The sequence below is a fragment of the Urocitellus parryii genome, chromosome 7 (assembly GCF_045843805.1).
Source record: "Urocitellus parryii isolate mUroPar1 chromosome 7, mUroPar1.hap1, whole genome shotgun sequence".
Classification (NCBI taxonomy): domain Eukaryota; kingdom Metazoa; phylum Chordata; class Mammalia; order Rodentia; family Sciuridae; genus Urocitellus; species Urocitellus parryii.
This window is the reverse complement of record NC_135537.1, coordinates 38,641,502-38,658,866: the sequence shown is the minus strand read 5'-3', so window position 1 is coordinate 38,658,866 and position 17,365 is coordinate 38,641,502. Positions and strand designations below refer to the sequence as shown.

Below are 17,365 nucleotides of genomic sequence, written 5' to 3'. Positions count from 1 at the left end.
CGTGTTGACCAGAAGTCTCATCATTAACTTTTAAGCATTGCTTTATTTCTGGCCCTAATTTCTTGTCTGTAGCTTTGTATGATTCTGACCTTTGAAAAACACAATAAAGGTTAATTTTTTTAAATGTGCTCATTGTTTATACTCATCACTGAGCAAAAGTGGGTTATATTACACAGTAGTTGAAAGTAAACTTCTTTAATGTTTTTATGCCTCTAAAATTGTAAAGGTCAAAGTGATTAATGGGAAATGTGTTTTAATTGGGCATTGATCACAAAAAGTGATCTTGTTTCCTTTTAGGGACTAAATTAAAGCTTAATTCTGAGTCGCATTTTATTACTAAACAAACAAATCAACTTGAGTTGACTCTACTGTCCTCCTGGCCTTGTGAAAAATTCATGTGAAAGGGGATAAAGGAGGCCTGTGCCATCAGGAAGTCTAGTGAGTCTCAGCTGGAAACTGAGGTGGAAGGCATGCTCCTCCTGACCCCTTGTAGAAGTCCACCAGAACCAGAGAGGACAGCCGTTTTGTTTTTGAACCTCCAAACTATGTCCTGGCCTCAGCTCCCTATCACCAGAGGAGTTTATTCCTTACCGCACCACACCCCACCCCCCACAACTGCTTGAGAATTACCGTCAGAGCCACTTTACTAACAACATCCATCTTATCTTTGGGCATTATGATAACAATAAGACCTGTAATTCCATTCTAAGAAGGATTAGGAAGGTGGACGGACTGAGCATGCGCTGGGTGCCAGGCAGTACAGTAGGCCTTTGCCATCACTGTCCCAGTGGCACAGTAGACGGATATTAATATCCACTGTTAGATACATTGAAATAGGAGCTCAGAGAGCTCAGGCAGCCTCTGAGGTTCCTAGTAAGTGGTGGAGGCAGATTCCAAATCCTGGCCTTTATGTCTCTAAAGTGTATGGTCTTTGCTGCAATAAGAGGGACAAATACAAAGCTAAAACTTGTCCTATGTCACTGCAAGTTTGCCAAAGGAACATCTGAGGATTAGAAGTGATAAATTGTTAGAGTGTAGGGTTAAAACAGAGGAAAGGATACCATCTAGTTTTTTCTTTGATCTTTAAACAAGATTCCACTTAAACCTTTGTCTACAATAGCATATCAAATTGAGAGGCACCCTTCCTTATCTGCTCCCCTTTTCTGACAACCTCTACTTCTTCTTTGATGGCATGTCATGGTACCTCAACCAGTGCTTTTTGTCCTCTGCTTATGCTTCTCATTCCTCCATGAAATATTCCAGACTTTTAATGCTTTCTCCAAGGCTCATTTTGCACCTTCTCCTTAGATTTAAGGCCATTGTGTGGCCATTTTTGTCAACTCTGTTCATGCAGTTGACTAGAGTCATTCATAAGATTCATCAAAACCAGGACAAAACCATCCCCAGGTATATGGGAAGCTTCAGTTCAAACCCAGAGCTGCCTGGTTCCCTAGTAACTCCAAGTTCTTTAGAGAAGGCTGAGCATATGTGCTTGCTTAAGCTGTAACTTTTTCACACTTTGTGCCCTATAGTTGAAATAAAAATGTAACTTAGTTATTTCATGGCCTATGGATGTATTCAAATGGAGCAAGTTCTTGCTGTTTTAAATTAGGCTCACCAAACAACATTTTTAGAATATTTGTCACATTTCTAAATAACATGTGCTTGTGATTGATACTCCCTCTAATTCAAACTGGCAGCACATAGTACCCTCAACCAGTGTGTGCTGAAGCAGACTCTATGAAATCTACTTATGCTCGGCAGCTACCCAAGTGACTCTTTCCTAGGAACAATGTTTCCAATGTTTGAGGTCATCTTAAGATAATTATGGTATAATCATGAAAACATCAATTTCTTAATTGATGGCAATCATTTGACAAATTCATGTCATGTGTCAGGGAATAAGACAGTGGTAAGAATTCATCTCCTTTAATTCTTACAATGTTAAGGTTGTAAGACTTCAAAAGTAGCTTTCGATTATTACTCCCACTTTACAGATTGAGAAATGAAGTTTAGAGGTGTTTAGTAACTTGCCTGTGTCAAGCTGACAGGCATAAATTGTTGAAAACACTCATGACCATTATGTGTGTCAGCATCATGGTACAGAATAATTTTTAGCCTAGTCAAGTACAAGGTCATGCATCAAAGGAAGGCTCTGCACCATCTTTTGTAAAGCAGACAAAAGGATATGATTGAAATAACCCTTGGCTCTGGGGTCAGGAGCCCTGCATTCTGTTCTCAGGTCTGGTGACTTGGGTAAATCATTTTACTTCTCTGTGTAAAAGTAGGTATTGCCTGTGATCTCCTAAGGTCATTATAGCTTTAATAGAGTATAGAAATCTAGAAAAGAAATCTAGACTCATTGTAGGCTTTTTAAATTTATGATATTCTATGCAATTAAAGAGGACAAATAAATTTTGGAAACTGTCATGAAAGTTATTATAGTTTAGACATAATATACAAGAAGTTCATGGTTATCTACACATCCCAGTCTTGGTTGCTATGTCTCTAAAATATAGTAAAATTTAGGAAAGTTCTGAGGGAGCTATCAGAATGACACCATAAGACATTATGGGAGGAGGAGTAGCAATCTTCATAGCCTGCCAAAGGTTAAAAAAGGAAAGAAGAAAGAAAGAAAGAAAGAAAGAAAGAAAGAAAGAAAGAAAGAAAGAAAGAAAGAAAGAAAGAAAGAAAGAAAGAAAGAAAGCAGGCTCATTTCAAAATGATTAGACATCATGGTTTTATGTATTTCATGCCTGAGAAGGTAATCTTTGGGCAGATCAAAGGAAATACTGTTTCACAAGGTGGGTGATAAATTTCTAGAACCTTCTGCCCATGGACAGAAAATAGTAAAAAGAACTCTGAGAACATTTATGCCAATGCAGAAATGAAAGTTCATCATAGATTATCAAAGGACACAAAGTGTGGTGTTGTCGTTGATTGTAATCATTGTGTCCTTCGCAGGGTTCCCCCAGGCTCCAACGGAAGCTGGTGCTTGCCCCATGGTTTCTATTCAGGAAGGCAAATTTTAAGTCCTTAAACATTCCTTTTAGGATGGCAGAGTTCTTTAATAAATATTATGATTAACATAGTATAATTTAAACTTTTTTTTGGTTCCAGTAGAAAAAAATTCATGATGATAGAAACTTAGAAAAACAATACTAGACTCATAGGAAAACATTAGAAGTTCCTTCCCACTGAGTAATGGCCAACGTAACCCCCCTTTTTCTTTTAGAATCATGCACTTTAGTGTTGACAGTTCCTTGGAGATCATCTATCTCAGGGCCACCTTCTGCTCCAGGTCAGGTATTCACTCTTTACCTGACAGATGTTCCTCCTTCCTCCTCCATGATTCTTTTGCCTCTGTTTCATCTCAAGGATTTCCTTCCATAGACATTCTCTGCTGTGCCCCATCCTCAAATCAATGTTTAATCAGTTTCAGCCATTTCTTCCAAGTACACTGCAATCACATTTTCCATCTGCCCAAGGTTTTCAGGAGCCACAGATAAATTACACCCTTCTTGTTTTAGCCTCAGATACCAGTCCAGTAATGTGCTCAGAGAATTCACCTAGGAACAGGCATGTGTTTCCTTTTATGAATCTAATCTGAGTGACCTGCACAAATCAGAGTGGATAGTCTGGGAGTGGAAGCATCTCTTTTCAGGCGCAGCTGTGGTGGTGCATGTACATGTGGGCAGATGGCCCATTTTCTTGCAAAAGGAGTCTGCATCCTATAAGCTAGCACCCAGCAGCTTCACTAAAAATGCTTGAAGATAAGAAATCAATTCAAGAGCATCACAGATGTTGCTGTGTTGTCTCTGGACACGCCCTGTATGTCAGGGATCTAGCTTTGTTCTGTGGACCACCTAGTCTGAATCACTGGGAAGGAAAATATTTGTTCAAACATAGCCCCTTTTGTCTGTGCTGGGCAGTAGCATAATACATTCAGCTATTGCCCTCTGAAAGCCAAGGCTTTGTCTCCAACAGGGATCATGAAAACATCAATTTCTTAAGAAACTCTAGCCCACCTGTGCTTAGAATCAAGTGTATGAAAAGATGCATAGAAAGAGATGCTCAGAAAAAAAAAAAGTGTGGAGAGGCTGAGGCTGTGGCTCAGCGGTAGCACATTTACCTGGCATGTGTGAGGCACTGGGTTTGATTCTCATCACCGCGTTTAAAAAAAATAAAATGAAGATCGGTCAACAACTTTAAAAAAAAGATGTGGAGTTTATGGAGACTTTTCAAAGGACAATTTCTTTACAAGTTCTTGAAAACTGTACAATTGTGTTAGGAATTTTGTGTTAGTAGGAACCTTGAGAGGTTTTATTTATTCCTTCCCTTTTAGTTTTCCATCTAAGACCTATAAATTTATTCTATTTTAGAAAGCCTTCAAGGAAGGAAATTTTCCCTAATCTTTCTTCTGCTATCCATATTTTTTAAAAAAGACCAGCCTTTATCAGAAAATTCTTGACCACTTAGATGGCCCTAATGCTCATGGTTGCAGCTGAAGATCCGCTCCCATTGCGTTTTCTCCTGCTGTTCATATATCCGCAGAGGGACCAGTCTTAGCTGAAGCCCATTATTAGGTCACCCCTTGGCCTCTTCTCTAAGGCTAAATAATGAATTTCTTTTTCCTTCTCCTTTGTAGGTCATATTTTTCAATCTCATTTTTTGTTGTTGAAAATTTTGACTGGGGATTTCCTGTCAGGAAATGCATTAGGCCTCAAACTTTGTAGACCTAACACTCCTCCTAGCACCATTTAAAATACACACAGTAAAATTAAGACTACAAATAAAATAAAGCCTCACAGAAGCAAAAAATAAACATGCTGAGTTGTTGTCTTCCTGAGTTCTGATTGACCAAGATATTTGTAGAATGAAGCATGACTCATTGTCCAATGGACATCCTGTTTATTGGTGACTGATCATCAAGAATGTGGTCAGGTTAGATAAATACCTATACAACTTAAATTTCAGTGAGAAATGTTAAAAGCTAGGCATGCCAAGAAGATAAGTATGGCCCAACAGTGGCCCCTTCTCAGTCTGACTGATTGATTGAGATTGAACCCAGGGATGCTTAACCACTAAGCCACATCCCCAGTCCCTTTTTTATATTTTTTATTTAGAGAGAGGGTCTTGCTGAGTTGTTTAAGACCTCACTAAGTAGCTGAGACTGGCCTCAACCTCCCAAGCCACTGGGATTACAGACGTATGCCACCATGTTCGGCCCTTCTTGGTATTTCTGATATGTATACAGCTTCTAGTTGCATTTGGATACCACGGAGCCAATATTGCAATATCTTTTAATAAGCTGCTAGATACAATGATTTCAAATTTGCACAATTATATTTGATCCCTAATAGGTATTTATGGGGACTATTGTATCTGTCAGGTTTTCGTATTAAGGTTATTATGGCTTTGTAAGTAATTATAGATGTTGTCCATATTTTTCTGTTTTAGAACAATTGAAATAGGATGAGATAAATGTTTGGTTGAACTCATTTATAAAACTGTCTGACCCCATGCCTTTCAAAGGTAGGTCTTTGATAATTCTTGTGTCTAACAGAGCCCATATACAAAAGTCTTTATTGTGTACAATCCAGAGAACTATAAAGGAAGCATCTCACATGCTCTCAGCAGTCTATTCCAGAAACAGACAGTAGCAATGCCTCAGAAGCTCTTGTGTCCCCCTCTCTGTGCATCTCCTCCTATCTGACCCAACCCCATGTTCATGTAAATGCTACCCTATTTCTGGTTTGTTGTTATGCACTTAGCTTTTCTTCATGGTTTTACCATTTTTTGTATGTATTACTTATTGCCAGCCTAGCTGAAATGTATCTTATAAAGTCAAGCCTTTCTATTTCTTCTTGCAATTTTTTTCTTTTTTGTTCCAGATTTTTATTTTTAGATTCATTTAAATTTGTATATGCAACTTTAAGTCATTTTCACTATTTTGTAATATTTCACTGTATGTCTGAGCCACAATTTATTCATCCATTCTACTGTTGATAGACCTTGGGACTGTTTTCAGTTTGCTACCTGATTGCTTCTGACTATTTGGTAGATGTGCTCTAGAACTCAAGCCCTGGAATTCCTCTGCACCTTAAGTGGAATTGTTGGATGTGGGATGCACGTATATTCACTCTTACAAGGATATGCCCAATTGTTTTCCTGAATGATCTTACTAATTTCCTGCTCCTACCAAGAGGAGATGAGAATTCCTGTTGCTCAGCATCCTTGCTAAGACTTTGTAGTGTCAGATTTTAAGCTTCTTTCCAGTCATTTGCAAAGAGATGTCTTATGGAGGACTGGGTTTAAATGTCCCTCGTCAATAATGAGGTTGGTCATCTTTTAAATGCTTTATGTCCATTTGTATTTTCTTTTTTTATGAAATGCTTGTTTATCTCTTATCCACTTACCTTTGGGTTTCTTGTTTTATTTATGTCAATTAGTAGGAATTCTTTATCTCTTTTGAATAAAAAATCATGTGTTTTGGGCTATATGTATATTATAAATATCTTTTCCCAATTAGTGCCCACTCCTCCCATTCTGTGATTTCTCTTGATCTCTTGATGAACATAAAGGCTGCATTTGTGTGTGTGTGTGTGTGTGTGTGTGTGTGTGTGTGTTTCTGGGGATCAAACCCAGGGCCTTGTACATGTGAGGCAAGCACTCTAACAACTGAGCTATATCCCCAGCACCAAAGGCTGCATTTTATTGTAGTTGAATATGTGCATCTTCCTTTTCCTGCTTTGAATCTTTTTTAAAATATTTTTTAGTTGTCAATGAATTTTTCACTTTATTTATTTATTTATGTGTGGTGCTAAGTTTCAAACCCAGGGCCTCACACATGCCAGGCAAGTGCTCTACCACTGAGCCACAACTCCAGCCCCTGCTTTGAAGTTTTTATATCCTATTTTTAAAACTCTTCTACTCCCCACTGAAGATATGGTTTTATTTTCTTATAAAAACTTAAAATTTGACTTTTACACTCAAGTATTAAGTCCATCTATAATCGTTATATTTTTCACTTTTAGCATTTACATTGGATTTTAGTTTTGGCATATCTAATAAAATGCCCCATCTTTTCATTAGACCATTAACATATTAATCATGTCTTTAAAAAATCCTTATCTAATACTTTAAACATTTAGGTGATATCTGGGTCTGGTTCTGCTGAATACTGGGCTCTGTGATAATGGATTGGTTTACTTTTTCTTCTCTTGTATCTCATAATTTTTAATTGGATGCTAGGCGCTAGATGTAAGAGAAGGATGGGCACTAAGAGAATCGATGTTTATGTCCCCACGTGAGAACACCTCCTGTAATGTGGTGCAGTTGAGTGGGTCCATGCAGAGTGGAGCTGAGTTTGGGTTTCATTGCTGGGTGCTCACATGCTTCACAGGCTGGTGCTACTCTGCTTTAGTTTGTGTTTGCATTGCTGGAGGCATCTGCATGTGTCCAGGCCTCATCCCTAGCTTTCAACAGGCTCTCTGTGTCTGCACTGCAGAAGGTGTATCTCTGTGCTCCTGCCTTCCCTGGCAAGAAACTGTTTCTGCTCTGCCTGTGACTCAGCCTGATGGGGACAGGGTGATTTCTTGGTCCTCCTACCCCTTGGTCTTAGCCCTGTACGCCTGAGTTCAAGGGTGGGCTTCCTCAACATATTGCTCCCCTTCCTGCCTCCATGCCCCTTTCCAGTGCAGTAGGACTCATCATTCTGTCTGTCTATGCAGCACTGTGGGCCTGAGTAGGCTTCCTGCCCTTCTCCAGAGGCCAGGAAGCACACACATTTGCCCCAGTGTCAATGCAGGACAGGAGTGCCACTTCCTACCCCACTGCCCGTGGCCACTGACCCTTCTCTGCAGCTGGCATGCAGAACAGTTTTCTGCTTCTCCCTCAGAGAGATGGCCCTGTTTCACGGGAGAGAAGGGTCCCAGAGTCATGTTTGTGGGCCACCTCCCAGCAGCGTCGGCCATCACCTGCACCCCTGTACCCCTGCACCCCAGGGGCAGGCTGTCCCAGGGCTAATGCCAGGCTTCCAATTTTTCTTGAGAGCACTAAACAGAGGCCTGTGAAAAAGATGTAGAAAATGGACACCGAGGGCCCTTACGTGGGACTTCCAGAAATTCTGAACTCTCAGGCCAACCCACATTTGCCCTCTCAGAATTCATTAGCATTTTGTTTGCTTTCTTCCTTTCCACTGTGTCCACCTTTCCTTCCTGTCAGGCCAAAGGCAGAACAGTTCTTGGGTCCCACCTCTCTTTGGAAGGGCTTGTCATCCCTGGGAGCTCTGTCCATCTTGTTGAATCTCGAACCACACTTTAAAAGGTATGATGTCATGGAATATCCAGGTTTCTGTCATTGTTAGGTGGGGACACCATTCTCCCGGGACTGTACATTTTAAGAGGGAACAGACGGATTTTCCCTTGCAAATTGATTTCTGATGAATTACTTTCTGTGAAATTGGCCTGCCTTCCTTTCCTCCTTCACTCTTTCTCCCTACTAGCAACAATATTTAGGCATCAACTGGGTCCTGTGATTTCCCCCCAGCTTCTCCTCCCAGTTAGAATAGGGTCCAAGTTCCCCGTGTGGCCTACAGGCTCCTCCTTGCTTCTGCAGCCTCAAGCATCCCTCTGGCCACTTCTCCCTTCCTGCCATCTCCGCTCCAGTGGCAGCAGCCCTCTTGCCAGCCTTCAAACAGGTCACCCGTGTTGCCACTCAGAGCTTTTACATGTTTCCATGCTGCTGGGAATGTTCTTTCCCCAGATTTTTCAGGGCTCACTTTCTGTGTTCCTGCAGTTCTCTATTCAAATGTCATCTCCTTAGGAAGAGACCCCCGCCCCCCACATTTCTATCTAACACAGCTTCATTTTTCCGTCCACTCCCTGCCAACATCCCTCTGTTCTCTTTCTCTGTCTTAAGTTTTCTTTATGGCACTTAACACTGTCCTGATATTGTGTGTGTGTTTGTTTTCCGTCTCCCCCAGCAGAATGTAATTCCACTTTGTTCATTTCTGTATCTTCACCACTTAATCAGAACTCAGTCAGATGGTTGAAGGAAATCATCAACAGATTCCAAAGATCATGACATTTTCTCTGGATCTTGCATTAGCTCAATTCATAAAAATGCAGTTCCCCTGAGACTGTCCTCTCTTGTTGCACCATATTTTGATCATGTGCTTAGAAATCTTTTAGTCAGGTGAATCCATTTGGATTCAGTGTCTCCGTAAGTGCCAGTAACAAGGGAGAGAGGGCTTGTCTTGGGTCTGCTCACCATCCTTCCATTCTTTCGTCCAGCTCATCTCTGGGAGACCTACCACAGACCTTCAGGTGGCTGTGCCATTGCCAGGCTGATTCCTCACCCCAGCAACCTTGCACCCTCTGCATTTATGCCCTGTCATGCTGGATTCTTCCCAAAGCCTTTGGGAGTCAGAGCCAATGTCTGCCACACAATGAATAAGCTGGACATCCCTGAGCGCTGGACCCCCCATTCTGTCTTCCCAGCTGTTTTGTTTGGGCTGTTATTGAAGTTGCTGTTGTTTTCAATCATTTTAACTCTGTACTGCCTTTGGAAGAGATGGTGGTGGAAAGCAAGTCAGGGGGAAAAGAATTGGTCAGTGCTCTTGCTGCCTCAGGGAACAGTACAAGAGGAGGAGAGACACAGGTGCCCACATCTGTCTCTGTTGGCTCTAGGCCATGTTTTTGCTCTAGGGGCTCCATATCTGGCAAGGGAGGCAGTGAAGGAACTGTGTGTTTTCTGACTTCTTCCAGGTGATTATCTTTCATGAAACGAGTTTACTACAGCTCAGGGTAGTCTGTTTTTGTTTGCTTAAGTCAGGTCCAACTTCATTATAATTAAACTTCATTTATGCCTGACCTTGACCTAAGGCAGATTTTTCAGCAGCTTCGTGAGTTCTGTATATTTTTATGGGGTATCTTTTCAGACTGTGTTAAGAAATGTTGGCCAGACACCATTTTGAATGAAACCTTCTTGCACTACTATTTTCTAAGTGTATGCAGAAGTTCTTATAATAGAAAGATTCAAGTCCATTAAAAAATGCTGATGAATGAGAAGTATTTTTTTTGTTATTACCTAGTTTAAAATCAGTAGATATTGAAATTATAGCTATAGTATTGTGGCCTCCAATTTTTTTCTTATTTGGAAAAATCTCTCACAAGCTAAATGACATATAATTATTCTTCTATAGTGTTGTATCAAAGACCTTATCCTATGAGATATCATTTAGTTTTCTATTATTGAAAACCATCTTTTAACTACTGAGTGTAAGTAATAATTCTGGTTTAGAAAAAGGAGGCACTTAAGAAAACATAACAAAGTATGATTATAAAACCCCAGATATTGTGAAGGAAGTTTGAAGGATAAAGTAATAACTTTCTTGATTTTGTAACTTTTATTTATCCGAGAAAAAGTGTTATCTGAGAAAAAGTTCATTAGAACACATTTTGCCATTTTTAATCCACTGCAACCTTATTGAAAAAATGGTTGTGAAATTGATGAGAATGTTGACTAATTATGCTCTCTTGTCTCACATGGGATTACACCACACTCTAAATCAAAAGTTCCAGCTATTGCACCATGATCACCATGATTCTTTTTCTTTCTTTTTGTTTTGTTTTGTTTTTCCCCCTGCCCCTTAGAAACAATCCATTTGGGTCCATCACATGGCCACTTGTTAGTCTGGGGCATTATCCCTGTTTGTGACTACAATGAGGTCATACTAGGCTGGGTCTGCATATAGTCAAAGGGATAGCCCACAGCTGCTCAGGGGACCAGGCAATACAAAGGGCCACCCTGATATTTTAGGTCAAAGTCCCTGCTTTCTCGGTATAATGGGGAATTTTTATTTTAACTATCAAGAAGATTGGTTCAATTTTGGTTTGCTTATTACTACATGCTGTGCATAGATATCAATCTGTTGAACTTTTTTTTAGACTTCATATTGAAGTGTAATATTCTCAGAGCAAAAATGCTAAGTGTATGATAAGACATACTTCTGCAAACTGAGCATGCCTGCTCAACCAGGACCCTCATCAGGAAACAGCATGGCCCGCCCCGAGAAGCTCGCCTCAGACCCCCTCCCTGTCACCAGCCCTCCTCACCAAGGGGAACCACTTTCCTGCTGGCTTTTATGCTTGATATAAATGGAATTGTGCACAGTATATTATTTTGTATCTGGCTTCTTTCAACCTTCATTATGTTTATGAATTTATCCACATTTATTGTGTATTGTATTTGTTCATTCTTATTGCTGTGCAGTGTCCTATTCAAGAAAACAATTTATTCTTTCTACTGTTAGCAGGTGTTCCAGTCATTTCCTTTTGGGAGGATGGTGGGGCTCTTATGGATTTTCTGTTAGGAACATTCTAGTACATCTCTTTGTTAATCACATATATACACATATGCACCCCCCCCACCCACACACACTCCTGTTGGAGGTACCTTAATAGTTGGGAAAGGGACTGTGAGGTCATAGGCTTCCCTACTGATTTTTGTGTCCAGTTTAAGAAATCTTTGCCTACTCTAAGTTGGCAAAGCTACTCTGTTCATGTCTCTAAAACCTTTATTTTGCTCTATAATCCATCTAACTTGATATGTCTTTATTATATTACATTGTAGGAATCAGGGCATATTTTTTCATATCAACATCCTATCATCATTTTATTTAGTTTTTAATGTGTTTGAAATGTGCCCATAAAATTTAATTCCACAGAAACATTTTTTAATATATTCCTAGAGACAATAATGTTTCTTGAAAAACAGTTTAGACTTACGGTAATTTAAAATTCATCATGTAATCTCTAGGTTTATTTAAAACCAATGTAAATTGAAATCTGTCTTAAAGTTCTTCCATTCAACGAGTTTAATTTTTAAATCTAGCTACTTAATTATTCAACACCAAAAGTAAAATATAATGTATAAAATACAGTCTTTAAAAACAAAGTATTAGGTCTGGGGTTGTGGCTCAGCGGTAGAGTGCTTGCCTACCATGTGCAAGGCCCTGGGTTTGATCCTCAGCACCACATGAAAATAAATAAATAAAATAAAAGGTATTGTGTCCAACTACAACTAAAAAGTGAATGTTAAAATAAATAAATAAATAAAGTATTATTCCCCTTTTTCCATTCAAATTCAATTTGATACTTCTTTATTATGTGTATTCTAAAATGAGAGACAATTAAGAATATGATTGAAGTTTTAAGTACATTTTAGTTTTAATTCATGTAATAAAATTACCAAACATCTGTCAATATTAAACCAATTTCTTTAGTACTCATTTATTAATAAGGAGAGGACTTTTATTACTATTAAAATGACCTTAGACTCCTTATGCAATGCTGCTATACCAAGTTTTCTGCTAGTGGGATAGATATAAAAATAGAAAAGGAAACATAAAAAGTTTCATTTTTGTGTTTCTGATGCCTATGATGTCAACTTGCTTAGTTTGTGTCTTTTATTTGTTCTAGGTTGTGCTGGTCAGCGGACATCTGGACAGCTGGGATGTTGGGCAGGGTGCCATGGATGATGGTGGTGGAGCCTTCATATCATGGGAAGCACTCTCACTTATTAAAGATCTCGGTAAATATTTAGAAAATTGTTCACCAAGGCGTGAGGATCTCAGTAGTGACATGTTGAACTTAATACACAAAATTCTTAACAGATTAGTTCCTATGGTGTGTTCAAAGATACTCCTGAGGTTTATATTTTTTTGTTGTTGTTGATTCCCAGAAAAGAACTAATTTATTCCCTTAAAGAAAGACATTTTTATTTGAGTGTTCTCCAGACATCCAAAGTATCACATGTTATTATCAGCCACTGGGGAAAATGAACAAGCAAATAAAACTGAAGCAAATGTAACCCATCACCTAGAGACTGTGCAAGGAAACCATGACCAAGTGCCGAGAGGTCGGCAGCTACCCTCCTTCCTTTCCTTCTTCATCTTAAGACATTTCCAAGCTGTTAGGATAACGAAAAAGGTAGAAATTAAAGAGTGTGACTCAGGAATGATTCCTCCAGACACAACAGGAATCTGGGATGAGAAATTGGACCTTCCAGGTAAACCCAGATGTGGGTCAGATGGCGAGACATAAAAGGGGATGGCTAATAGCAAAAGCAGTTTAATTCAGTGACCAAATTTGCAAACAAATTACATGTATTTTCTCTGTGCGCTGGCCAAATAGGTGGATTTTGAGTGTGGTTAGAAATGACAAAATAGTCCGAACTGAAAGTTCCATGCCTGAATCAGACCTGTGGTGGTGTTTGAAGTGCTTATCAGTAGAACGTCTTGTACCATAACTGTGGAGTAACCTGGTTTTCAGATGTAGTAAAGATCAGAACATTGCACTGCTTCTTTGGGAGCATATGTCTTACTTCGTGTTTCCTACTCTTTTTAGCAAATCCTTCTAATCTCATAAACAGGCATATGAAAAATGTTCATCTTCTTAATAATAGATTGCTAAAATGGTCTTATTTCAGGCAGATCTTTGATGTAGTATTTCGATTTATATCTTACTTTTGTTTTTTAATTTTAATTTTATTCATTTATTTTTGGCACTGAGGATTGAACCCAGGGGCACTTAACCACTGAGCCACATCGCTAACTCTTCTTTATTTTTTATTTAGAGACCCAGTCTCTCTGAGTTGCTTAGGGCCTCTCTAAGTTGCTGAGGCTGGCTTTGAACTCACGATCCTCCTGCCTCAGTCTCCCGAGTTACTGGGATTACAGGTGTGCTCGACTATGCCTGGCTTACTTGTGTTTTCTCTTTTATTATTTTTTTTTATTGGTTGTTCACAACATTACAAAGCTCATGACATATCATATTTCATACATTAGATTGAAGTGGGTTTGCAAAGATGGTTCTGCATGTTTTTACTTATCAGTAGGGCAGGGTTTCCCAGTCTCAGCATTACTGACATTTTGAATCAGAAAACATTTTGTTGTATGGTGTGTCTCCTGTGTGGTAAGATGTTTTGCAGCATTCCTGACTGTTACTCACTTGGTGCTAGTAACACCTACCCCCGTCAAATTAGGACAACCAAAATGTCTCTAGGCACTGCCAAATGACCTTGGGAGAGGGAGGATAATAGTTCCAATTTGAGAAACACTAAAATAAGGTACTAAAAAAATCTCTAGGTTACTTGAATATAGGATTTTTTTTCTTTAAAGAAACACTTGAAACCCTACATTACATATACTTTCATCATCATTACCATATGTGACAGAAAAGAGTCGTAGAGCACCTACTATGCTTTTCCTAAAGCACTTTGTGAAAGCTGGGCACACAGAGAAGTTTAGAATATGTCCTCTGTTCTTAAGAGCCATACAAGAGATTTGAAGACCTACACACACACACACACACACACACACACACACATACATGCATAATCATCAATATACACATAGCTTCAATGTCTACTTTTAGAATGGGTAGCACTGGAGAGAGGAATTGTCCATCAAGTAAAACCAAAAATTACATTCCTTCAGACAAGATCTGAGAAACTCCATGAATGCTCTCCTCTTTCCCATTCCCTAAAAAATGTTCTCTTTTTCTTGCCTCACATCGTTCCAGAATGAGGTAGGCTCTAGAGTAAAGAAGACAGAAGCAAAAACATTTTTCCTCTTTATAGAATGCAGAAAATTTTCTGGAAATTAAGTTCAGTGCATTCAACCAACTTGATTGGAAGTGGAATGGTGAAGAAGAAAGAGAAACGAGATTCATCTGAATTGATTTTAGGTGACTCTGTGCTACAAACTGCTTTTTTTGGCCCAGGCGGGTCATTTGAACTCTCTGGATTTCATTTTCCTCATCTCTAGTCAGTTGTAAGCCTCCCAAGTATTTTATTTGCTCTAGGTTGAAATAAAAATTGTGTCTTCTCTAGGCTTTGAATCTCCATGCTCTGACACTCAGCATGGGACCCTAAATCACGGTTAGTTGAGTTCAATTCAATTGCATAGATAAATGTCAAGTACCATGCCCAGGTGAACCGGATATCTTTCTTCCCTCTCTGACAGCACATTGACTTCAGTTGCTTTTGATAGCTAGTAATCAGTCTTTTCAATTCAGAACTCTACCTCTGAAAGATTTCTGAAAAATGTATGTAAACATGTGAATAAAATGAAGAATGACATTTATTTTGAGTACGTGTTTATGAAGCAGAACATGATATACTTAACACACACACACAAACACACACACACACACACACACCCCTCTGGAACCAGCTGCCTGGGTTCACTTCTCAGTCCTGCAATTTCCTAGGTGTGTAATCATCTGTGAAATGAGGATAAAAATCAGACTTCCCTCACAGGGTTGTTTTGAAAGTTAAATGAACACATAATATATGTAGAAGAGGGCCTGACCTAACTCAAATTCCCAGTAAATGTTAGCTTTTATAATTTAATAAGCATGACTATGAATCATATTTTTAATATAAGGGAGGATAACTTTTTTTAACAAAATTTTTTCCTTCCACACCCATGAGTCGATTACTTTGCCTCCTAATTTAATGTTAGTTTTACCAATGTAATTCTAGGGCCAGCTGCTATGGTATCCCTAAAATATCCTTTGCCTTTAACATTTAAGCCACCATCTCTTGTATGATGAAAACCCACTCACCCCTCCACTTTTTTTCCATCTTTATACTAAATTTTCTGGAGTCTTAAATTCCTCCTAGTTGCTTCCAGCACGCACGTCTTGCTTAGATTGAGTGCCCTGTCTCCACTGTGCCCTTCACTTCCTGTAATTGCACCCACCAAGTCTTATGCTTCCATGTTAAATTTATGGATTTTGATTTGTAGATTGCCTATGTATTTTAACAGGAAGAACTGGGCCCAACATATGCCATGTGGGATCTGGACAAAAATTACTGATATACTTGAATAAGAAATAGGGCCTTGGGCTTGGGACTAAGCAATGGATTCATAATGATATTATTTAATTACATTGAGCCCAAACTGTTTAATTGGTGAAATATGAAAAGCTCTGCAGTGATTTTTTTTCCTAAGAAAAAATGACACTCCTTCTGGATGCTTTTCCTCGAATGACGTGTCGTGTGGCATGCATGTTGGAGTCCCTTGGTGGCTTGTTAATTTGAAGTGTTGGTCCAGTGGGGCTTTCTGATATTTTGAAATCTTTTTCTAAGCAATATCCTTCTGGTGTCTTCTCTCTTGCCCTTCTTTCTCACAACTTGAAGATTTACTCTTTCGCCCAAGCCATCAGCTTAAATTATACTCAATTAATATAAGGAGATCTTTGTGCTTTGTAAATATAATCAGTCTTTCCCGAGTAACTGTCAACAGAAGGCTATTTGCTGTGAAGTGCTATTGAAGACTTTTTTTGTGTGTTTGTGGTTTACTGGATGTGAAACTGTTTATTTGAAATGTCATTTCCTGGAATGTTCTGGTGTCAGTGGACAAAGTCTATGGCCAAAAATGCTATACTTCAAATGTTCATTTGGCACTAGAAAAATAAACTACCATCCATTCCAAAATTCTTCTAACTTTATCGTTTTTCTCTAAAGTTAGAATTTTGAGATGTTAGGCTCAAAGGAATGAAAGGAATTGCAATGAACAATATTGATTATTGAAATGTGAGGTATATAAGAAACATCTTTCTAGAGAAATTTAAATGTGAGCATCCTCATTCTGATCATTATAGAGCGGGAAAGTCTCTCTCTTAGAAAATTACTTCATTTGTGTGTTCCTTCACTCCTTCTCTCAACAGGTATTTGATGTGTGTTGACAGCATGCCCATGTCCTGGATGCCTTGTACCAAAGAGGAGGGAGAAGAGACACTTTTTAAAATTTGTTCTAATTAGTTATACATGACAGTAGAATGCATTTTGACACATTGTACACAAATGGAGCATGACTTCTCATTCCTCTGACTGTACATGGTGCAGAGTCACACTGGTCATGTAATCAATGTATGATGCATACATAATAATGTCTGTATCATTCCACCATCCTTCCAATCCCCACAGTCCCTCCCTTCCCCTCACTCCCCTTTGCATAATCCAAAGTTCCTTCATTCTTCCCTACCCACCCCCTACTATGGATCATCATTCACTTATCAGAGAAAACATTTGGACTTTGGTTTATTGGGATTGGCTTATTTCACTTAGCATGATATTCTCTAGTTCTATCCATTTACCAGCAAATGCCATAATTTCATTCTTCTTTAAAGCTGAGTAATATTCCATTGTGTATATGTACCACATGTTCTTTATCCATTCATATTTTGAAGGGCATCTAGGTTGGTTCCATAGTTTAGCTATTGTGAATTGAGTTGCTATAAACATTGATGTGGCTGCATAACTGTAGTATGCTGATTTTAAGGCCCGTGGG

General features: G+C 39.0%; 1 protein-coding gene across 1 annotated transcript in view; it reads left to right on the top strand.

The window, feature by feature from the left end:
- Positions 1–17,365, top strand: part of Cpq (carboxypeptidase Q) — a 372,519-nt gene that overhangs the window by 189,163 nt on the left and 165,991 nt on the right. The window contains exon 4 of the mRNA XM_026383548.2: positions 12,486–12,597. Within this exon, the coding sequence (XP_026239333.2) occupies positions 12,486–12,597 (112 nt within the window). The remainder of the gene's footprint in view (positions 1–12,485; positions 12,598–17,365) is intronic.